Source organism: Capsicum annuum, unplaced genomic scaffold (assembly GCF_002878395.1).
Source record: "Capsicum annuum cultivar UCD-10X-F1 unplaced genomic scaffold, UCD10Xv1.1 ctg4869, whole genome shotgun sequence".
Taxonomy (NCBI): Eukaryota; Viridiplantae; Streptophyta; class Magnoliopsida; order Solanales; family Solanaceae; genus Capsicum; species Capsicum annuum.
The window spans coordinates 141,788-167,506 of NW_025856414.1; the positions used below are offsets into that span (position 1 = coordinate 141,788).

At 34.3% G+C, this 25,719-nt stretch overlaps 1 protein-coding gene across 1 annotated transcript in view; it reads right to left on the reverse strand.

Annotated features, from left to right (window-relative positions):
• The window catches only part of LOC124892589 (uncharacterized PE-PGRS family protein PE_PGRS3-like), an 84,611-nt gene extending 65,404 nt beyond the window's left edge, over positions 1–19,207 (reverse strand). The window contains exon 1 of the mRNA XM_047403832.1: positions 18,975–19,207. Coding sequence (XP_047259788.1) covers positions 18,975–19,207 — 233 coding nt within the window. The remainder of the gene's footprint in view (positions 1–18,974) is intronic.
• Between the last annotated feature and the right edge of the window lie 6,512 nt (positions 19,208–25,719).

Below are 25,719 nucleotides of genomic sequence, written 5' to 3' on the forward strand. Positions count from 1 at the left end.
TTTTCTTCTGGCCACCCGGATTATTTCAGGGTTGTAGTTTGGGATCTATCTTGTCTTATTTCTTATTGTCTTTGTTCAAACACTTTTATCTTTTTGACAACAAAATGTGTGTCCCTTTTATTTTTATGTTTATTTATTTTTTAAGATATATTATTTATTTGTCTTTCCTTTCTTTACATAGTTCTTTTTATGGGGATTCTAGTGATATGATATGCATGATGAATTTTCACCAGATCTTAAAACCTAATCTAATGCTGAAACATCGAGTCAAGAAATTAAGTTGACAAAAATAATATAAGGAAATAAGTAAAGTATTGAGATGTTTGGGGACCTAGTTACAGGCTCACTTGAATATATTGAGGCAATCACTTTGGGTCCATCTCAACCATTTTGAATGAGATCAACCAGAGAATATATAATTTCTATTGTCAGAAAAAGCAAAAGGAAGTTAGCTAAAAAAAATAGTCATCTGTTGTGAGGAAAGTACAACACAAATGGGCCTATATGTTTCACAAGCATGAAAGAAGTGACACGTGATCACCTGCTCAGTCAAGGTCAATGTTGAAAAAATGTGCATGATTTTTATGATCCACTCTCTCATTGCATGTTATGTATTTGCATTTTTAAGGATTGATATGACTAAGACATTTGATTCTTCTATCCAAATGTTGTGTCATCCTTGCTTACCCCTTTTGAGCTTTGATTTGATTTTTCTTTCATAATCCTCTTTAGGAATCAATTAAAGTCAAAGGTTCAAAATGAAAAATAAAATGAAAATGATGATGATAAAAAAATGATGATGAAAAAAAATCAAAATCAAGAAAAATAATGACTTGCCTGAATTATGTTTGACCTGATTCTTGCTATGACAAGATACGTAGGCAGCCCTACTCAAGGGTTCGGTCCAACAAAGGAAAAATTTAAAGTTGCCCAGTATGAAATAAAATTGAGGAAAAAGTTATTTTCCTTATGAGTCGATTTCGAAAATTGTAAATCTCACCCTATATAATATATATTTTGAGCTTCATGCCTCCCTTTCTTTCTAACCCTTTCCAAAAGACAAGTTATAACCAAAGAAAGACCTTTTGTTCAATCTTTGAGAATTTCAAGGCTAAGCATGTTATGGATATATGATGTTTCATATTTTGGGATCCATTTTTCTTCGTAGATAAAAAAAAGTGAGAACAATAAAAAATAAGAGTGTCTTATCTGTGAAAACCCTCTTGGGCACCATAAGGTGATAGTGAGTTGTAAGAACAATAAAAATGAGAGAGTTTTATAGGTGAAAATCCTCATAGGCATCATAAGACGACAGTGAGTTGAGAAGAAAATAAAAATAAGATAGGCTTGTTGGCCAAAATTTATTGAGGTGCCACTAGCCGAAGGAGGATTGTAATCCAAAGGGAGCAAGTTCAAGAATGTATCCATTTCAAATTCAATAAGTTAACAAAATTTGACAAATGATTAGTGTGGAAAGATCCGATTTCTTAGTTCAAAATTCATGTCATAACCACTAGAATCAGCTGCCACTCCCAGATAAGTTTTTCTTTTTGACATTTTTGAAAAAAAAAGATATTGTCTTATTTTTATTTTTATTTTTTGTGTCTTTGTGGTCAAAAGAAAAATCATTATCTTCATCTTTTGTGTATTTTTGAGTCAAATTTATGTCAAGACAAATGAGAAAGGACTTCAAAACTTGCTATCAACTCCTTCTGTTGTGCAAATCAAGACAAAGAGCCGACACACAAAGATAACATGTTTCAAAAATAAAGCAAGGTATTCGAGAATGCTTGTCATCCGACAGTTTTTTTTTAGGATCATAAGAATATAAAAAGTGCATTAGAAGTTCAACCCAGGGGCATCATGCAAGGGAAATATGAGTTGAGTCAAATACTTTTAGTAGCTAGAATTTGGGATCAAAAGTATGACAAGTCAAAAATACCTATCAATGATTTGAAATGGAGCTGAGCATGACAAGTGCAAGAGTCGTCGCCTTGGTAGCCAAAAGCCGCAAATCAACCACCATGTTTTTTAAAAAACTCACAAGTTTTCGTTATATGAAACAAAAAACACATGTTATCTTTAAATCAAGGGATTCAAAGCTTAAATATCAAAAGGTGCATTTCCTCACTTTTGCGAATGCAAGAGGCAATATTGCTTCACATGTTTAGTAAGCATAGTCATGGTGAAAACTCATCATCCCATGCCCCTAGGATACGCACTTTCTAGTCTGAATAATTCAAGTTTTTATTTGTTAGGTAACACACTTCCTAACTTGAACCTTCACTCCTAGAAGATGTGCTTTCTAGTCGATTCATTTCATTTAAACCCTAGGAGACTCACTCTCTTGTATGGTTAATTTAAGTTTTAATTTGTTAGGTAACACACTTCCTAACTTGAATCTTCACTCCTAGAAGACACACTTTCTAGTTGAGTCATTTCATTTAACCCCTAGGGTACGCACTTTCTTGTCTAGGTCATTTCAGTTATTTGTTAGGTAATGCACTTCCTAACTTGAACCTTCACTCCTAGAAGACAAAATTTCTAGTCGAGTTCTTATATTTACTCCTAGGAGACACACTTCCTTGTCAAGGTATGTCAGTTTTCATGTGTTAGGTGACGCACTTCCTAACTTAAATCTTTACTCCTAGAAGAAACAGTTTCTAATCGAGTCATTTTATTTAACCCTTAGGAGATGCACTTCCTAGTCAGGGTATGTTAGTTAATGCACTTCATAACTTGAACACTCACTCCTAGAAGACACACTTTATAGTTGAGTAATTTCATTTAACCCCTAGGAGACGCACTTCCTAGTCAGGGTATGTCATTTTTGATGTGTTAGGTAACACACTTCCTAACTTTAACATTCACTCCTATAAGACGTACTTTCTAGTTAAATCATTTCATTTAACCACTAGGAGACACACTTTCTAGTCAGGGTATGTCGGTTTTCATGTGTTAGGTAACTCACTTCCTAACTTGAACATTCACTCCTAGAAGATGCACTTTCTAATTGAGTCATTTCATTTAACCCCTAGGAGATGCACTTCCTAGTCAGGGTTTGTCAGTTTTCTTGTGTTAGGTAACATACTTCCTAACTTGAACATTCACTCATAGAAAACACACTTTCTAGTCGAGTCATTTCATTTAACCCCTAGGAGATTCACTTCCTAGTCAGGGTATGTCAGTTTTCATATGCTAGGTAACACACTTCCTAACTTGAACATTCACTCCTAGAAGATGCACTTTCTAGTCGAGTCATTTCATGTAGCCCCTAGAAGACACACTTCCCAGTCAGGGTATGTCAGTTTTCATGTGTTAGGTAACACACTTCCTAACTTTAACATTCACTCCAAGAAGACGCACTTTCTAGTCGAGTCATTTCATTTAACCCCTAGGAGACGCACTTTCCAGTCAGGGTATTTCAGTTTTTATGTGTTAGGTAATGCACTTCCTAACTTGAACATTCACCCCTAAAAGTCGCACTTTCTAGTTGAGTCATTTCATTTAATCCTTAGGAGACGCACTTTCTTGTCTGTGTAATGTAAGTTTCATGTGTTAAGAGACGAATTTACTAATTTTGGTCATCAGTTTTACTTTGAAGAAACGTATTTCTTTAGTAAGGCCTTGGTTCACCCTCCTTACTGTACTTTCCAAAACTTGTGATTTGATTACACTCACAAAATTTTCTAGTGCAAACTAGGGCAAAAATTTTGTTCGTGTTTATGGGACTTTTACTTTTCAGCTCAGGACTCTCCTGAAGAATGAGAATTTATTTTATGCTCAGGATCCTCCTGAAGAAGGGAAATTTATTTTTTTTCTCAGGACTCTCCTGAAGAATGGAAATTTATTTTTTGGCTCAAGACCCTCCAGAAGAATGAGAATTTATTTTATGCTCAGGACCCTCTTGAAGAATGAGAATTTATTTATGCTCAGGACCCTCTTGAAGAATGAAAATTTATTTTATGCTCAGGACCCTCTTGAAGAATGTGAATTTATTTATGCTCAGGACTCTCCTAAAGAATTGGAATTTATATATGCTTAGGATCCTCCTGAAGAATGAAAATTTATTTTTTGCTCAGGACCCTCCTGAAGAATGGGAATTTATTTTTTGGCTCAAGACCTTCCTGAAGAATGATAATTTATTTTATGCTCAGGACCTTCCTGAAGAATGAGAATTTATTTTATGCTCAGGACCCTCCTGAAGAATAAGAATTTATTTTCTGCTCAGGACTTTCCTGAATAATGGAAATTTATTTTATTCTTGGGACCCTTCTGAAGAGTGCGATTTTTCTTTACTAGTTTACCTTTTATTTTGAGTCAATAACAAGTCAGGAGCCCACCTGAAGAATAGGGTGAAGAAATAGAAAGTCAGGAATCCGCCTAAAGAATAGGGTGAAGAAATAGCAAGTTAAGAGCACACCTGGAGAATAGGGTAAACATTATCAGTTGCAAGTTCAGGAGCCCGCCTGAAGAATAGGGTGAAGATTTTCAAGTTCAAGTCAGAGGAAAGTCTGAAGAAGGAAGATTATCAAGTTCCTCTCCAATGGCAAGAGCCAACATGGAGGAACATTTCATTTTTCAAGACTCAACTCAAACTAACGACTATCTCACTATTTGAAAAGTCATGAAGATTCAAGTCAAGATTGCAGAATAGCTGAATAGATAGGATCTTTCACTTATATCTACAATTTTATTTTTGTTATTCATGTGACTGTAAAAACAGAAGTCATGAACTGAAAACTCAACGGAACCTCACTCGATCTCTAACTCGTTCTCTCACTATTTTACCTTTGAACTACACGTGACCTGATTCTCTTATAACCCGGAATATGTAGGCGATCTAAAACCAAGACTCGGTCACATATTTTATCCTCATTTTTCGAATAATCGAAGGACCAAAAACCATCTCTTTGTCTACTTCTTTGTATGAAAACACTTCGAGATTTCACACAAAGAGGGGCGAAATGTAGACACGCTATTATTGACTCTCTCCGAGTTTTTAAACCTATTTTTTTTCTCGACATTAAATACTTATATTTTGTCCAATATCTATTTTAGCTCTTATTTTATTTTTCAATAAGTTTTTAATTAAAAATAAATAAATAAAGTTATATTTTGGGATATCTTATTTTTATTTTTATTTTTAAAATAATAAAAAAAATTCAAAAATATATATTTCTCTTTAAAATTTGAATAAATAAGCTAGTAGTTTTAGTATTACTTTAATTATATTTATTTTTGACTATTTGTAAACTTTTATTATATTTTCTTAAATATAAAAATTAAGTAGTTAATATTGTATTTTTAATTTATTTTTATTTTCTATATTTTAACTAAAAAAATATTTTAAAAAATTCAAATCTTAAAACTACCCAACATCTTCCCCCTTATCTGATTCCCCTTAACTGTTACCCCTAAAAGCCCTTTATTTAAGGAAATCCCCTCAAATTACATCACACAGAATTACATACTTGAGACATTGGAAAAGACAGAGAGAATCAGAAAGAGAATTGAGAGAGAAAAATTAACAGAGAGAAAAATACAGACAAGGAAAAACTTTGAAGAAGAAAACAAAGAAAGGCGGTAAACAAGAGAAGAAAAAGAAAGAAAAGAGTGAAGGTCGGGTTTTCGTTTGAATTTTTGGTGGCGATGTTTCTGTTCTTATAATCATTTAAGTTTTATGAATCAAAGCATGAAATCTGAGCTGATTATTTATGTGTGGTTTTAAATCTGAGTTGTATGTTTAATTGCCCTTCAGAGCATTTTAATAGTTGTCCGTGGATTTGAAGGTTTCAAGATATTAATATCTTGGATATAAATATGTTCTAATTTGTGTTTGAATTAAAGTGGACTCTATTATCTATTCATCGATGGAGAAGATGAGATCCATTTTTAAACATTAATTCCTAAAGCTAAAACAAATTCTTTTAGATTTGTATTACGAATCGGTTAGAGCTAAAAATGATAATCGTATGCCTCATGTTTGCTTGGTTTTAAAATCCAAGTACCTTGCTGTTTGTTTTTCATGTTGAAAGTCATATTACATGAATTGTTATAAACATGAAATCTAAATAATTTTGTTCTATGAAGGACATGTGGCTTATGACAGTCATATATCAATTTTGTTATGTACCGTTTGGAATCCCACCTTCACTTACAACAATTGAGTTATTTTCTGTGATTAGTTGTTGCTAATTTGTGCTTCCAATTAGTTAGTTTTGATTCATAAATATTAGAACCATCGACCTCTTGATAAAAGTTTAAGGCCCGATAATTAAATGTGAAAGAATCGAGATGAGACATGAATTTTGTTTTGAAACTCCTTGTAAAAGAGTGAAAAAGAATAAAATGAATAAGAAAAAATTGTCTCGAGTTTACAAGAGATGAAATCAACACCTTTAACGCTAGGCAAATTTTAGACACGTTTAAAATTTTTGTCTTAATTAAGAATGTGGCGTATGCATCTTTTCGAGACATTTAAAAATAATTCAAAGATGCAATAATGTACTTTGACAAATATTTTCTATAATTAATTTTCACTAGTATAATATAAGATATATAGACAGATTTAGGTATAATAAAAAATGAACGAATTTAGGCCTTAATATGATTTATCAAAATAGTTTAAGTTAAAATAAGTCAATAAAAGCGACTGTATTAGAACCACGGGATCCGAGGGGTGCCTCACACCTTTCCCTCGGTCAATAAAATTCCTTACCCAATGTTCTGTTTTCGCAGACTAATGAAGAGTCATTTTCTTTTGATTAGGGATTCAAGAGGTGACTTGGAACACCATAACTCAATTTCAAGTGGCGACTCTGCAAATAAATTAAACACTAATCAATATCGTTACTTTAATCGGAAAAATCCTTCGACTCGACCCTCAAGCGAAAAGGGGTGTGACCGGGAACGCTTCTCTTAACTTTTGCTAGCCTCTATAGCCATCACCCTACAACTCATAGTCTCATGAGCATACACATCCTCACTCCTTATCACATAAAAAAAATCCATTCTCCACTACTTAACATTCTAACATTAGAACTCTAATCAAACAACTTACAACTTCATAAAATTTGTAAAACTATACCAAAGGCCCATATTGTCTACCTATATTACGTCAATTCAACTCTAAATTACACCGTACAACAATACCCCAGACTTCTCAATACTACAAAATTCAAGAACATGAACTAGGTACACATGACACTTATACATATAAAACCTTATCTAACAACATGCTACCTGGGGTTCGACTCATTCTTATATACTTAACACTCTTATGCACTTAATGACTCAACCACAATTCATCATTTTAATAGTAGTCTCTTGTATCTACAAATATATCACAATTATCCACTCCTTTTTCCCAAATTGCCAACCTACGCTATTACACACATCAAATCAAGCCTACTACTTACTCTCACAAAATATGCATCATTAACCTTAAGCAACTATTCTTACCACCACAATCTACATATAAAGTTCAAGCCTATTGTCTAGAACCAATCATGTGCCATCGATGAGGCATGCCACATATTATATTAGTCCATCAAATTGGGAAAGCAACCCAAATACCATATCTCACTTAACTACAACCTACAATCATATCTCCTCCATGACATTAGTATTGCACCTCAAAATCTACTATATACCTTCTCACGTGCAGTGCTAGTTTAAAACTACTAGAAAAAGACAATTAAGAGGGGTAAAGTCACATAATAAGGAACGCAATACCAATATCATGCAATTGCAAAGACTCTATTAAAATTGTAGTTGACCCTATGAACTCATCCCTAGTTCTAGATAAATAAATTTAGGTATTATCTCAATAAAAATTTAATATTTATCATTTCAACTCAATTGATCGATTGACGACTCATATCGAGAAGAACGTAATACCAATATCATGCAATTGAAAAGATTCAATTGAAACTGTAGTTGACCCTATGAACTTTTCCCTAATTCTAGGTAAATCAATTTAGGTAGTAGCTTAATAATATGTTAATATGAATCATTTCAACTCAGATTGATCGATTAACGACTCAGGTCAAGAGGAATGCAGTACCAACATCATGCAATTGCAAAGACTTAATTGAAATTATTGTCGAACCTATGAACTCATCCCTAGTTCTAGATAAATTAATTTAGGTATTATCTCAATAATAAGTTAATATGAATAATTTCAACTCAGATTGATCGATTAATGACTCAGGTCGGGAGAAACGCAATACCAAAATCATGCAATTACAAAGACTCAATTAAAATTATCATTGACCCTATGAACTCATCCCTAGTTCTAGGTAAATCAATTTAGGTATTAGCTTAATAATAAGTTAATCTGAATCATTTTAACTCAAATTGATCGGTTGACGACTCAAGTCAGAAGAAACGCAATACCAACATCAGGCAATTGCAAAGACTCAATCGAAATTACAGTTGACCCTATGAACTCATCCCTAGTTCTAGCTAAATCAATTTAGGTATTACCTAAATCATAGGGTTAATATGAATCGTTTCAATTTAGATTAATCGATTGATGACTCGGGTCGGAAGGAACGCAATAAAAATATCATACAATAACAAAGACTCAATTGAAATTGTTGTTGACCCTATAAACTCATTTCTAGTTCTTGCTAATTTAATTGCAAGAAAATTTGTTACAACAGATTACTTATCTATTGTAAATTATCAATTAGACATTTGCATTTGTTGTGATAGATGACTGAGCTGTTGAAAATTTTTAGAAAGATATTGATATCTGTTGCAACAGATTACCTATCTGTTATAAATTATCAAAGAGACATTTGCATCTATTGCGACAGATGACTGTGCTGATGAAAATTTTCAAACAGATATTGATATCTATTGCAACAGATGACATATCTATTTGGAAATCTTTTTTTTTATTTTAAAGTAATTTTCTGTCCAAAATAAAAAATATAAAATACTAAGACGGTAAAAAATATTTCTTGGATAACTCAAAAATCTCCTTTTTGAGTTGTCATATCTTATCTTTTCAACGTCACTCGTCTCCTCATGCCCCTCAAAGTTATTAATGAATATTTAAATCCATCTCTAGAATTATCTCACCTCCAACCATAAATTATTTTATCTCTCTTCTTTTTCTTTCTCTCCTCTTTAGGGTTATCACAACTGTCTCTTTTTTCTCTATTTTCTCTCCTCTTTATCATGAGGATAATTTTATCTCAGTCAATCTATATCTTTTCTTGATTGAGATTGTTGTTTTGATCCCCTTGCTTTTGACATTGTAGGTATGATTCACTATTGCTCTTTCATTCTCATCTTCTTCTTTGCAAGTTATTTAAATTAGTTATTTATATTTGTTTTTTATTTAATTACCCATTACCCATATCCTATTTATTGAGAAAATTGAAGAAAATATGACTTTTAAGTCTTGAATTAACGAACCGTTGTTTTTATTAAAAAATGCAAAAAAACTCATCTATTGAGAGAACTTTAGAAGCGTTGTTGGCATTATTTTTGTTTTGTATGTTTTTTATTTGTTTCTTTATTTTTAATGTTGGTGGTGGGATTAGTGTTGTTGGAACGTGTGGTGTTGGTATTATTGATGGTGTTGGAATAAATGGTGTTTTTTCTTTGTTGTTGATGTTGCAACAGACGGAGCAACTGTTGGAACAAATTAAACTACTAGCAAGGCCGATTTGATTTATTCCAACAGATGACCCATATGTTGCAATATGTCATCCATTTGTTGCAACAGATGCATAGCCTGTTACAATAGACCGCCTGTCTTTTGAACAGATGTGGAATATGTTGCAACAGATGGGTAATATGTTACAATATATAGACAATCTATTGTAACAGACATGTTGCAACATATGGATCAACTATTGAACAGATATTGAAATGTGTTGTATTTATTCAATTTTGTGTTATCTTTTTTAAAAATTATGCAGACAACAATTGTAATGTTCTTTTTGTTCTTTCCTTATTTGACATCAATTGTTTTTATCTTGTTTATAGATATAAGAAAGTGAAAGTTGATCAACTTTTTTCCGACCAATACAAAAGGCTACAATAAAGATGGGTTCGGAGGAATAAGTTGCTTGCAGAAGAAATCACTTCATATGTGGGAGGTATGTATTACTGATCATGTTATCGTGAAAACACACATTTGATAATTTTTAAGAGATCTGGCAACTGCACGGGCTTCACATACTACAACAAGCATCTGATCTTCTTCAAGATATATTGAAAGCATATTAAAGAAAGATAACACAATCAATTACATCCATATTGCTAAGGAAGTAATTATACTCAATCTGTCTTTCAATATTGTTTGTGGTTCCATTAAGGTCAATAGCAGTGGACCTAATCGGAACCACAAACAAGAAGGAATGGGATGCATTTTAAAATTCAGAAACTTCCATCTTGGCTTGATTCTTTGTTTTAACTTCAACTGTTCTTGGCGCAAGTTTTCTTGACTTACTGTATATCATTTCAACCCTCGGTGCCTACAAAGCTGCTTTCTTGGTGTTCTATAATTTTCTCCATAGGTGATCATTTCGACCATGCTAACTAGTCATAATTTCCTAGCAAAGTGTCCAGCAATACTATTTTTCTTTGAGAGAGATGACAGATAGATTTTCATTACTGGATACGCTTTCATATTTGCACTTGATTCAGATTTCTCACATTTTAAGTCAGTTTCATCAGCAAGATTCGTTAGAAGTTCCTTTCTTGATACCCTATGTTTCCTCTTCAATTAGGTTTCAAATATATAGTCTTTTATCAACTCCCTTTTCCCTCGCAGGTATTCTCCTACGGATCCTTCTGGCGTATAATCATCTTCTCGAATAACCCGTCCATTTAAATTTGGGGAAGGGGAATTTCTATTTCTTTTTTGTTCTTGTTTCCTGCAGTAGGAGGTTTCGAAGGCCTTCTCAGAGTCCAATGCACCCTTAAGTTAAGTCCAATCGGTAATGAATCTATGCAATAACACCAAATATTGATCTCTTTTCAAAACTTGACATGCATAAACATGAGCAACAACTGTCATTAATTCGTAACAGGGTATTGACACCATCTCCATGGCCCGTCAGCCTTGTTAATTCGAACCTATCAAACTTAACTGTAAAATGCAGGATCTTGTTTGAATGATTAATGCCTAATCTGTTAAAAGCTATATTCACAAAATCATTGTGCTTTATGTGAACGTGTTGTCTCGATGACCTTATCAGTAATGCATAACTCTCACACATGAAAGTGGATTCATCCATCTGCACACATCTTATTCTTCCTATCCCATCTATGGCTTAATTTAAATAAACAGATGACTAACCGGTTGCAACAAATAACCCATCTATTAAAATTATCAAACAATTATAGACATTTGTTACGACAGATGATCAATCTATTGCAACATATGACTTAGACGTTGGAAATAATCAAACAGATATATACACCTGTTGCAATAGATTGTCAATATGTTGTAAATTATCAAACAGATAGAATATATTTTGCAACAGATTATCCATATGTTAGATTTATTTTAAAGCTATTTTCTTTTCTTTCTGAAATACAATAAAGATAAAATGTTGTATTTAAATCTATTTTTTTAATTTACATATTCGAAAAGTCACCTGTTTTATTTAATTAAGGGATGTAATTATACATAACTTCACTTCTAGATATGGTTGATCCGTATTTGGACAAGGTGATTTTGTGCAACTCCTTGCGAGAACTTGAAAGGCAGATTCATGAACTCCGGTGGGAGTTGGGCGCCATGAGAGCAAGACTGAAGAGGGCCCTGCTGCTATCAGATGACGATTAACTGGTTGACGATGACAACAACAACAACAACAACAACAACAACAATAATAATAATAGTAATAGTAATAATTAGGTTATATTTTTTTCTTTTAGCATATGTATTTTATTTTATTATATAAGATCTACCTAAGGGAGGAACCTAATTTATGTTTTATTTTTTTTGTATATTTGTGTATAATGAATTCAAAAATCAATGTTCGGTCGACTTTAAATTTTTAATTCTTATTTAATATTTAATTTTCATTATGATTATTTCTTATTCTCAACATGTCGACGGTTGGAGGTAGGCATTAAGCGTTTGTGGTAACGGATGGACCATATGTTGCAATGGATGGTTAATCTATTGCGATAGATGGATCATATATTGCAATCGATGATTGTTAATAAAAAGAGATTATTGTTATTGAGAGAGTCAAAAGTCATGACTTTTCAATTATTTAATATGAAAAATGGTTTGTAAATAAATAATAAGGAAATAAATGATAAACACAATTTATAATCATAAAAAATGGTTATGTAATTTTAACAACTGATGTTAATATTAAATAGGTGACAACTCGTGACTTTTCATCATTTTTTAAAAAATATGTTTTTTAATTTTTTTATTATATGATAAAAAAAAGTCACCGCTCTGGATTAATTAAAGTATATGATGATAAACACAATTTATAATCATAAAAAATAGTTATTTAATTTGAATAATTGATGTTAATATTAAATAGGTGACAAGTTGTGACTTTTCATCATTTTTGTTTTAAAAATATATTTTTTATTTATATAATAAAAAAGTCACCAATTTGGATTAATGAATGTATATGATGATCCAACAGATGGTCCATTTGTTGCATCAGTTGTAGACATCTGATGGAATAGATAACAAATTTGTTGCAATAGATAGATTATATGTCGCACAAATGGTTCATTTGTTGCAACAGATTGTATATCTGTGACCACAGATAGGTTATCTGATGCAATAGATATACAATTTGTTGCCACAATTCAATAAAAATGGTTATTATTATTAAAAAAAATGGTTATTGAAAAGGTAAGAAGTTTTTGATTATTTAATTGAGAAAAAAGTTATTTAAATTTAAGAACTAATTAATAATAATAAGCTAAAAAGTCATGACTTATCACAATAACCAAAAAGTCAGCAACTTGATTTAATTAAGTCATAACTTTTTCCAGTAATAAAAAAGTCTCCAGTTTGAATATAATTAATAAAATGGAGGTGAACAGTCGCGCCTTTTTGCCTAAGTCATTCAAATTCAATCCTCTATAAATAGGTCCCTCCTTACTCATTCATTTTACTACACTCTATTTATTTCTTGCATCTTGTCTTTCATGTTACATCTTCAACCACTTTCTCTTCAAATACCATATACCTTTTCTCTGACTTAGGTAAGTTTTTTTCTTTCTTATTGTATAAATCTACCCAATTGGTAGTATACATTGTATTACATTCAGACTCTTTTGTTTACTTGTGTTTTTATATTTTTTTTTAATTTATGTGTGTTCTAGATATGGTTGATCCTGTATGGGACATTGCTATTCTATGTGACATCGTACGGGAACTTAATAGGTAGGTTAATGACCTGCAGTGTGAGTTGGGAACTGTGAGAGTAAGAATGCTCCGAGAGATTCGCAAGCTGAGAAGGGCCATGCTACTATCGGTTGACGATTGTCCGACTGACAATAATAAAAATAATGATAATAATAATAATAATAATAATAATTAGGTTATGTTTTTTCTTTTAGCGTATGTATTTTTATTTTTATTTATATCTGATCTACCTACCTAATGTATTTTGTTTTGTTTAATGAAAAATTGATGTTTCTGTCTATTTCTTCTTCTCAACAAACATGTCGACGATTGGACGTAAGGAACAATTTTGAATCCAATAGCAATAGCAAGAGTTTTGATTTCTTTCAACAGATGGACCACCTTTTGAAATATATTTATTATTTGTTGGGTTTGTAGCAGGAGCTATTTTGTGTTGTTCCAACTAGTTTATTCCTCTGTTGCAACAGATTACTCCTCTGTTGTAAAAGATAACTCATCTGTTACAACAAATAACTAGTCTGTTGTAACAGATAACTCATCTAATACAACAGATAACTAGTCTGTTGTAACAGATAACTCGTTTGTTTCAATAGATGACCCATTTGTTCGATTTAAGTTACGGGCACTATAGAACCATAAACATAAATCCAACATATGAGTCTTCTGTTGCAACAGATAACTCATCTGTCGCAACAGATGGGTCATCTATTTAAACAGATGACTCTTAGGTTGGATTCATGAACGGGTTATTTCCATTGTTAAAAAACAGTAGTAGAAGTTTACCCAGATGACAAATTTAACTAAAAATCATAATTTTACTTATCAAATTCACCTATGAAGTAATGTCAAAGTGATGTTCAAAATAAAATTTTACCTAAAAAATTGGTCAAGTAGCAACAGTAGAGGTAAAACCAACAACAATGGTCGACAAGAAGAACATGAACATAATAATGAAGTAAAAGATGATCATCATGAAGCAGAAGATGATGAATAAATTAGCAGCAACAATGAACAACAAAAATCGCGAAGAGAAAGAAAACAACGACGGATGAGAAGAGAGAGAAACGTGCTTTTTTTTCCTCCGTTTCTAGTTATATTAGTTTTTTATATTTGAATCAAAGTGTAAATTAAAAAAAACTTGTAGACTATTTTCAAATTTCACCAACTTTCTTAATCTATAATAAAGTAATTGTCACCTCCAATCAATTATTAAAACTTGAGTCACCTACACCTCATTTTCAAACTCTTTTGTCACTTTTAACTAAATTGTCCACTCATTGTATGAGTTCAATCTCGCTTTCCTCTTGGAATGAATTTAATGATTAATATATTTTAATTGTTAGATTTTTCTTTCTTTCTTTTAAATCTCGTCTCCCTTTCTTTCCTTTTTCATAAACATATCTTTATATCTTATCTTGTTTACTTGATTGTGATTTCTTGTATCTTATTTTACATTATATTGCAAAAAATAAAACCCTCTTACAAAAATTTTATTGGTGGAGATCTGACACAATATGTGAAAATTACAAATAAACAAGTTATGTTTGAAAAGGTACTGATTATGTAGCACAAATGAAATTAAACAAAAGCCACTTGAATATTTAGTCAATAAATATAATAATATAATTTTTAAATCATTGAATTTACAAGATCACCTAGCAAAATTATTTTGTAATCACTAAACATTCTCATGATCGGTAAACATTTCGACCATGAAATGCCTGCTTATTATGGCTTATATATTAAGAGTAGAAGTATTGATATATAAGCCATAACAAGAAGATACCTCATGATTGACATAGTTGCCGACCATGAGGGCAATATAGGAATTATAAAATAATTTTGCTCAGTAATCTTGAAAATCAATGCTGTGAAAGTTGTATTTTTTATCTTTATTGATAAAAAATTCAAATAGGTTTTATTTAATTTCAATTGTGCTATTTGTATGGTACTTTTTCAATGTACATTTTGCCTTTCGTATTTTATTTTATTACTTTAATTGTTTGTGTAATTTGTAAATAAAATCACCTTTTTATGTCATTATAACAAGCTTAGAGTGCCTTCAGATGCAGTAGTTTTTCGATTTACATTTTACCCTTACTATTCTATTTTATTACTTCAGTTGCTTTATATATTTTTGTAAATAAAGCCACCTTTTATGTTTTTCTACTAGGATGTTTAAAGTGCTCTCATGTGCAGTATTTTTATTGTTCTACATATTACTTTTGCTCACTTTTTCTTTCCTTTGGAATATGAGCATGTACATTAGATGAGTTATTGTAAGATCCCGTAAGATCCTAACTCAATTCAGCTCACCACTGAATGTAAAAGGGGTCCAAGAGTTAGAAAATTTCACTAAGTGTTAGGACTTAGTCATTTTCAAAGCCCCTTAAACTTTGATGATTTTATTTTCGACCTTTCCAACATTGGAACGTTAAATTTTAAGTTGATTAATGATTAGGGTTGTCGATAGTACATCTCGGGTGAGTTTCAGAATTTTTGGACGAGCGTAAGGGTGTGTTTGAATTTCCAAAATAGTAGCAGCACCGGGATAAGCCCGCGGCACGCTCTCCATTTCACCCGTAAGGGTGCCCGCGATAGAGGCCGCGGCGCATGGTCCAGTTCGGTGGACCAGAGCCCGTTGCGTATGCTCCATCGCATGCCCTTATTTTTCTAGCTCCTATTTCTGGTTTTGCAAGGGTAATTGGGTCTTTTTCCTTCACCTATTTGGTCTATAACATGGGACTTAAGGTCTCAAAAACATAATTTGATATCCTATTTTACAAAATCCTCACAGAAGAAGGCTGCCTCTCTCGAGAACAAACCCTAACCTTTTCAAAAGAATCAAGAGATTCAAGCTTAATTTTAATAAAACCATTAGGAATCATCATGAATTCATCAATTAAGGTATGTGTGAGGTTCATTCATGGGTCCTTTTCACCCATGGAGTCCAAGAATTCATTTTTAAGATTTAGACTATTGTTTTACATATTACTATAAATTATATCCATGAAACTCTTATGAATTTCGATCATGTATTATGTTTCCAAGAGTTTTTGATCGAAAGAGCCTTTACACATTTGAAAGTTGAAATATGTTCATCAATATCTTGGTAATTTGATTTCAAGTCATGATTACAATTGTTTTCATGCAGAATGGATTATAATATGTTTTAAATATTGTAATTTCCGTAATATGTGCATGCGATTCAGAATAAATTCTCAGTTTATGATTTTATCATGTGATCGTGTTATCTCATCATGTTTAAAAGCATCCCCATGTTAAAGTATTGATATCCATGTGTTTGATAAAATGCCAAAGTGATGGTCTTTACGTAATGATTCCCTATTATGGTTGTCAAAGCTTGTATGTGTCCTTAGTGATATTTCCATTAAGTCCTAGGGGTTATGAACACCCGTTACTTAGCTATTTACAGAATTTCAGTAGTTTTAGAATAGTTTTGGATAAATCAATAGCATTATCATTCAGTAGTTATCATGATCAGTTCCTTGTTTGGTTAAACATAGTTCAGTCCCGTAATCAGTGTCAGTTCAGTTGGGAGTAGGATTCTGCACCGAGAAAACCTAGGGATGGGGGCTCACCCGCCAGTTAGGACTGGGTCCTTTGTAGCAGTCCCTAAGTTCCAAAACAATGTAGCTAGTGTAGAATTTAGAGATGTCACCCGCCAGTTTAGGACTGACATTCTTCAGGGATCACTCACCAGCTTAGGACTGATCTCAGGGGTCACCCGACAGTTAGGACTGACTCCACAACCATTGTTAGTACCCGTGGCTCGTTACTAGCACCCTTCCAACTAGGGTTACTGGTTGGACCCCTATCAGCTCAGATTTGGGACATGTTGGTTAGATGATACCTCCCACAGTTTCAGTCTAAGTTTAATATTCAGTATAGAATTCAGTTTCAGGTTTGCATTGACCATAGCATACAACTATCAGTTATTCAGTTATCAGATTTTAGTATTCAGTTTACAGACTATTTCAGAAACATGTTATATGCTTGGTCATACATTCTCAGATTTTACAGCTTTTACATATTTTATGCATCAGTTATCTCATGTTATTCAGTCAGTATTTACTTCATGCACATAAGCATATACATTTCAGCCTAACCTCATCTTGTATACCAGTACATTCAAAGTACTGACTGCATGCTTGTTTCTTGCACTATGATGTTTAATATCATAGGTTCAAATGCATAGTTCCCTGATTGGGCTTAGACAGTTTATCTTATCAACAGCAACAACATTGGTGAGTCCTCATGTTTCGAGGACCTAATATGTTTCTTTCAGCATTTCTTTTCATTTAGTCAGTAGGAGTTAGTTGAGGGCTTGTCCCATCAACTCCTCAATCAGTTTAGAGGCTTTCAAACACTTCAGATAGTTAGTTAGTTTGTCAGTCCTATTAGTCAGATTTCAGTATTTCCGCACATGTTTCAGTTTTATGGATTCAGTTGTATTATTTTCAGAACTTAAAATCTTATGGCGTTTTTCAGTTAATTTTCGCACATGTCATTGTTATCAATTTTATTCCGTACTCACAGTAGGTATCAGCTCATGGGTTAGCTTGTGGTTACTTGTGACCGAAAGCACCGTGTGACGTCCAGGGTGTACTCCCAAGGCGTTACAGTTATTTAGAAATTTAGAATTTTATTTAATCTTTTTTCCCACATAAAAAAATTAAATCCTTAAATTCGTTTGACTTTGCAATGTTTCTTCTTTTTTGTTGTTTTTGCGTGTATTGTTATCTAACAAGAAGTATTTGAAAAAGAAAAAAAAAAAACTAAAACATAAAAAATATTGAATTGAATACATAGGAGTACTACACAATTAAGATGTGAAATATCATTATAAAAAAGTTCACTTGTCCGACATCTAAATGAATAAGATGCAAACATCAAATTAAATATATAGTTAATGACTATGAGTAGTGATCAAAATTGACACTTTTATTATGTACAAATAAATGAAGCATGAAATACATAAAAAGGAATTTCAATTAGTAATTTTTAATTTTATTACTTTCATTTTAATTTTTGTGACACCATTTAAATAGATAGGGAGTAGAAAAAGTGGAAGACTTTTGAAATTTATAATCTGAAATAAGTCTAAAATATTTATGTGGTCATGAATAATTTAGTAAGCATGAAATTAAAATTTTAATTTAAATTATTTCTAAATATAAGAAAGTGATATTTTTTGTGAAACAAATTAAATCGAAAAGTAGCACATATCAGACAAAAGAAGTATAAAACTCGGGCCACTCGCCACTAGTTAATACTTTCTTCGTTTCATAATAAATGAATTGTTGGATTTTGACACACGTATTAAGGAAAAAACATTAAAGACATAAATTTAATTGGTTGTCAAATCATAAGGACAAATTTAGAAAAAAATTCAATGATTCACTTATTTTGAAACACCAATAAATACCCAAACAATTCACTTATTTTGAAATGGAGTGAGTAATAGATTTCATTAAAAATTCTTTTAACCTCAACCGAGTGTTAGCTATTTTTTTTTTTTTTTTTTTGGGATAAGAGGAGGATTTATTAATACTAAAGAGTAGGTACACACACAGTAGCATTCATAGGCAACTTAGCAGTTGCAAAAAGGGAACTAGATAGTACAGAGAGATTCCCTAAGCTAGCTAATTTATTACAAGCAGTTCTAGAGAGAGTCTTCTGATAAGAAGCTTGAAGAGAGTCAGCTTCGAGGCTAGACAAAACAGAGCTTGGAAGGCTTGACAAAAACTGCACTTGGTCCCCAGGAGAAGTTGCACCTATCTTACATAATCCATCAACCACCATATTTGCCTGCCGAAAATTATGGGTGAGAGCTGATTCCCAGTTTCTTCAAGAGCAAACCAAACAGTGGAATTAAACAGAGGTGGAGAGGTGTCAAGAATAAGAAAAAGATCAGTAGAATCAACTTCTACTATCATGTAAATTTTGAAGCTCAGCTATTTCAAGGCCTTGATGGAAGGCCAAAATTTCAGAATGTGCAGCATGTCGGGCTTCACAAGGTCCAGCAAAACCGAAGACCCAGTTGCCATTTGAATCTCAAAAAACTCTGCCAATGCCTCCCTTAGTAGTATGCTTGTTGTAAGAGCCATCAACATTGAGCTTGTAACAAGTAGCTGGAGAGGAAAGCCACTTTATATCAATAGTAATAGGAGCTTCAACAGTAGAGTCGCAGTCCGTAATGGTAATGAATTCCAACAGTTTGAAGGTGACGAGGGACGAAGGGAGAAGGGTGGATTTATGATTATAAACATTGTGGTTTCTATTAGTCCAGAGGTGCCATAAAGCAAAAGAAAGAAATTCTAACCTCTTGTAGTGGAAGGGGAAAGGAGATGAGGGCGGGAAGTTCTGAGTTTTTAACACTAATAATCAGTAGGTGTTGGAAAAGTCTAGTTGGTGAACATTCAGGCCTACATCTAGCCAGAATTTCCTAGCGATGTGACAATCCAAGAAGATGTGGGATGTGGATTCATCAGCCATCTTACAGATGGGACAAAGAGGTTGCTCGACTATGTTGAGTCGATAGAGGTAATCCATGGTGAGGAGTCTATCAAAAGCGCACAGCCAAAGCATAAATTTGTGTTTACATACGGTGGGAAGCTTCCAGATCCATTCAAAACTATAGGGGGTAATGTGACGATGTCGAATAAGGGATAGGACAGAGTGGGTAGTGAAGAGGCCATTGGAGGTGGCTGCCCAGTAAGGGGTATTCTTGGTGTTGTTAGAGGGATACAGTTTGACCAAAGCACTCTGGGTAATAATTGAGTCTGGGAGGGTAAAGGTAACTTATGCCATTGCCACTTGTTTCCGAAAGGTCGGTTAATTTGAGAGAGGATTCCGCCATGGCGAGAGGTCCTTGGATAATATTTCATAGAGGCATGGACTCCGAAATCCATTTATCATACCAGAAATTAATAGTTTTACTAGATCCTGGTTTCCAAGCAATGTTTGGGGAACAAATGGTACCCCCAAAGAGAATATTTTTCCAAATAAAGGAGTGGTTTGGGGAGGGATTTGTATTATTGTATTTTTTAAATAAGGTGGTGCCCAGAGTGAGAGGGGATTTTGAAACATTCGCCACGCTAGGCTAGCTAGAAGAGAGGTATTTTTAGAGTAAGCATCCCTAATACCCAACCCCCCTTCCGTAATGGGAGAGGTGATTCTATCCCAGGCTACTAAGTGCAGCTTTCTTTTTCAGCAGGGGAACCCCAAAGAAAATCTCGCTGGAGTTTATCAATAGAGTTGCAAATGTTTTTTGGAAGACGAAATTGCATGGCAAAGGCGGGGATTGCGTTCAAAGAGGACTTAATAAGAACTAGTCTGCCCGTAGGGGTTAGGAATTTTAATTTCCAGCTAGTAAGTTTTTTCCTCACATTATCTAGAAGGTACTGAAAATCCTTGGCCCGAGGTTTTTGTGTGAGAATGGGAAAACCAAGATATTTACCAAATTGATCTGATCTGTGAATATTAAAACACCAAAAAATTATATCTTTCAAAGATCGAGGACATTTTTTTGAAAAGAAATCCTTTGATTTGGCACAATTTATTTTTTGCCCGGAAAGTTTACAGAAATACTCCATGCAGTGAGCTATGTTGTAAATCGAAAAAAATAGGTGGGAGAAGAGAGGGCCATTTCTAGAAAGTGAGACAGCATCCCATTGAAGTATATCTACTTGGTGATAGATATAATTTGATAGAAGTTCCATGCACAAAATAAAAATATACGGGGACTTAGGGTCGCCCTGGCGTATACATCTAGAAGAAGAGAAGAAGGAGGTTCGGGAACCATTCATGAGGACGAAAATAGAACTAGTAGTGATACAATGCATGATTAGGAACGACAGCTTAGAAGGAAAGCCGAAAATGCTAAGGTACGAAGAATAAAGGACCATTCTAGCCGATCAAACACTTTTTCTAAATCTAGTTTGAGAAGGACACAACCTTTAGCAGAGGAAGTTTGATTTAGATGCTTGAATAATTGTTGCACTAGAATAGCATTATCACAGGCCCGATGTCCTTTTAAAAAACTAGTTTGGTGGGGGCCTATAAGGTTCGGAAGTAAAGGTTTGATTCGGTTAGTAATAACTTTAGTGAGGATTTTGTAAACGGTGTTGCATAAACCAGTAGGACGAAAGTTTTTTAGCTGGTTTGCATTTTTATATTTCGGAATAAGACAAAGGTAGGTCCTATTAAATTCAGGAGGAATAGTTTGTGTGGAAAATGCTTGATGGCAGAACTATAATACACTTGCACCAACAGTACTCTATAAGTATTGGTAGAAATGAGGATGGAAACCGTCCGGGCCCGGGGCTTTAAAGGGTTTAAAGGTGAAGAGAGCATTTTTTTACTTCGAAATCCTTCAGCGGCCTATCAAGGATGGACATATCCGTGTTGGAAATTTTGTGGTAGGAGGTACCATAATTTGGTTTGGTCGTGGACAGGTGAGAACTAGTAAAACAAGAAGTAAAGTAGTAAGTAAAGTAGTCTAATGCATGCTCAACAATACGGCCATGATTAGTGATCCATTGATCATTGACGTCTTTAAAATAAGAGATCTTATTATTGCGTCTACGGTTTATGACGGGCATATGGAAAATATTCGTGTTTGCATCACCATAATTAATCCAATTAATTCGAGATCGCAATTTCCAATAATCATCCTCGATACGAAGGATATCATTGTAGTCTTGGAGCAAAGTTTGCTCGAGATTTTGAAAATAAGAACTAGTAGGGTAAGCAGTAGATTTTAGATACCGCCAAGTTGGGCTAACAGACGCTTTTTATTCTTGAATATGTCACCAAAGGTGACTTGATCCCAAGAGGTGGTAGCTTGCACAAAATCATTTGTAGCAGCCAACAAATTATAGTTATTTTCATCCCAACACCGGTGCACTATAGGCTTAAACGTAGGATGTTGTATCCAGAACTTTTCCAAGCGAAAAGGTTTGGGAAAATGAGGACGATGTCGAGAGTTAATATTAATTAACAGAGGAGTGTGGTCCGAGTGAGTGTTTGGTAAGTGGATAACTTTTGCATAGGGTGGAGAGTGAGCCACGACGTATTAGCAAAAGTGCGGTCAAGACGTTCTAAAATAAGCCCTATACCATTATGTTTTCGCCTATGGTTGGTCCAAGTAAAACGACTACCCTTAAAACCCAAATCAACAAGATGACAAGCATTAATACAGTTCCAAAACCGAGAACAACGATTATTATTTATAACTCTACCACCCCATTTGTCTTGTGGGCTAAGTATTTCATTAAAGTCCCCCGCGAGTAACTAGGGACTCCGAATAGTGTTAGCATAATTAACTAGCTTATCCCAAAGCAGCAGGCATTTAGATATATCTGTACTACCATAGACAGTAGAAAAGTACCAAGGGGATGAATTTGGCAATACCTGGATCATAGCATGCACCTCTTGATTGGTGAGTTGTTTACGGGTAACATTCACAATATGAGAGTACCACATCATCACAAGGCCACCGGAATGACCTATAGCAGGAACTTCATACATTTCATCAAAGGCAAATTCATCCCTAACACTAGCATGGTTAGACATTTTTGTTTCAAGAAGAGCCACCAGACAAGGGTTATGGTTTCTAATAATTTCTTTTAAGTTCATTTTAAAGGCATCATTATTAACACCACGCGTATTCCAAACTATAAAACTAGTATCTTGATCCATAGGGTTAAAAAAGTAAAGGGGAAAGGGGCCATCACTGGTTTGAGTTGTTGATCTCAGTGACGGGCCATTATAACTACATTCTTTGCTAAATCCTAATTCACCGTTGGGCGGAGCACAAATGAGCATTTCAGTAGGTTCACGGGACGATTGAGTATGTACTTTTTGTCTTCTTTCTTTGGGAACACCATTAGGGCCACGGATTTTAGACTTGAGATTTCGGAGAACTTGGTGCGTACGGGTTCCGTTCGAGTTTGTCCAGTGCCATGCCTGGGGTCTGGAACTGCATTTCTGAGATTGGTGGGTGTCGAGAAGGGGGGAAGGTATTTGAGGGGAGAAAAGAGGTGTTGGCATGAATGCTGGGGGTTCCGACTTTACTGGTATCGGTTGCTAGGGAAAGAAGATTGGGGTTGTAGATATTGTCTCGTAGGGAGTGAAGAATGGAGTTTGTGCAATATTGTTCATATTGGGGAAGGGATTGAGGAAGTGAGAGAGATTCCAAAGTCCTTGCATGATCTGGAGAAATCCCAGTATTAAGTTTGTCGAGGCTGGATTGAGATTGTTGGTGGATCACATTTGGTTGACAAAGTGCTCCAGTGCTATGCGCATTCCCTCCGTCACTAGTTGAGCTAGCTGGCTCTCGTTCTGAATGACTACCAGTGAGGGAGATCCATTGACTTCTAGTGAGAAGATGGCTGCATGCTCGCTCAGTCCCATCTCTATCCAAGATAGAGGTTGAATAGGGAGGAGAACTGGCGGGGTTGCATAGACTGTGGGAGTATTGTTTTCGTTCATGGCTTCTCAGAGAGGGGTGGTGGATTGAGAGGAGAGAGGTGGATGTGTTGATGAGGGGGAATTTGAGCAACCATTGTTAACAGGGGATCAGACAAAGGAGAAGATTTTGTAGTAACTTGTGTGAGTGTAGTGAGTGATGATTGGAAATCTGTTGGCATGAATTTTATAGAAGTATGATTGGGTAAGAGAGTTGTAGTAGAAGGGTTAATTTTTCCGAAAGAAAGGCATGACACTTGGCTGTTGTCTTGCGCCAAGTGTACTTGCATGCAGTGGGAAGAGGTCGAAGGACCATTGGTCAGTGGTTGGGAAATATTAGAGGGGGTTTGGTTATGTAAAAAAAGGGTTTTTTGGGGGTTTGTAAAATTTTTTGATGGGACCTTGATGTACGTGGTATTTCCATTCAGAGGATGAATGTTTTTTGGAAACTTCTGATTGTCTTCTAAGACAGCAGAGGGTAAAGAAGCTGTAGTAGCCGTAGTGAGCAGGTTTGCAGAGGAAGCATGGGGCAGAGTTTTATTATTACTAGCATTGTGATGAATGGAACTAGTAGTAGTACGAGGAGCGGAATGAGAAGAATTAATGGCATTTAAGGCGTTAGCAGTGTGTGATAATGTAGATTGTGGGGGTGGTGAAGGAGTTGAAAAATCTACCTTTTCTTGATTTCTTTTACCTGGGTTGGCTGGCTTTTTTCTCCTTGAAAACTGAAAGGTTTGCCAATCATTCACTAGGGGGTCATGCACCTTGGGAGCTTGTGTTGAAGTATGTTCTGGTTGCTTTTCTTCTTTGTGGGGATGAGGGAAAAGGCAATCTTTGTCGCTGTGGCGAAAACGGCCACATTTTTAACACAAATCCATCAGCTTCATATATAATTTGCTGCATGTGGTGTCCAATTTGGATCCAGGTCGGGAATGGGGTGTTAAAGCACATCTGGATGCATAGCCATGCATAGCGCCCTCTAAGCGTGGCATTGGTACACACGTCAATTTTAGCAGCCTTTCAATGGAGTTTCCCACTTGTTGGACAAGGATATGATCATAGTACTCGGTGGGAAGGTGGGGAAGGCGGGTCCAAATAGCAGAGGAGGTGAGAGTTGCTTTCTCCGGCGTGAATTTTGAAACCCATTTTTGTATTGAGAGATAATGACCATAGACAAACCATGGGCCATTATTCAGAACAAAGTTAATCTTTTCTGTGTTTGCAAACTTGAGAATATAGTAGTTTGACCCAAGATCGATGAGAGGAACTTGATCCATAAATTTCCACAGTTGTTCTAGTTTGTTCCGAAGGGTGTGATGAGTAATACTGATATCAATTAGCTTGATAATCAGGGAGAACTTCCAAGGGGCGTACAAATGGAGGTTGTCTTCGTGGGATAAAGTGATGGATTTAATTCCGTTTGACAGTTCAGAGGTATTTGCAAGGAGTATTTTGGAAATGGAGATATCTGGAATAGGGATATCACTCATATCTAGATCTTCTAGGGCTTCACCAGTGATGAGTTTGTCTTTGAAGGTGGGGATCGAAGTTGAATCAGAGGGTTTTCGCGGTGTTGCAGACGGAGGGGAAGATGAATCCATTGAATTGTGGGATGAATTGAGGAGCATTTTTTCTTTGTTTTTCTTTCTACACCAAAAATTAGCTATTTTTATAATTATGCTTGAATCATGTTTTCTCTTGTTTTGGCATGTAATTGAATGGTAGTAGGGGTTGGTCATAGATATTAAATGTTTTTTATTTTTATTTAAAATTTATAAAGTTGAATTTAAAGCTGAAATTATGTTTGATTATATTTTTCTAAAAGAATATTTGAAATAATATTT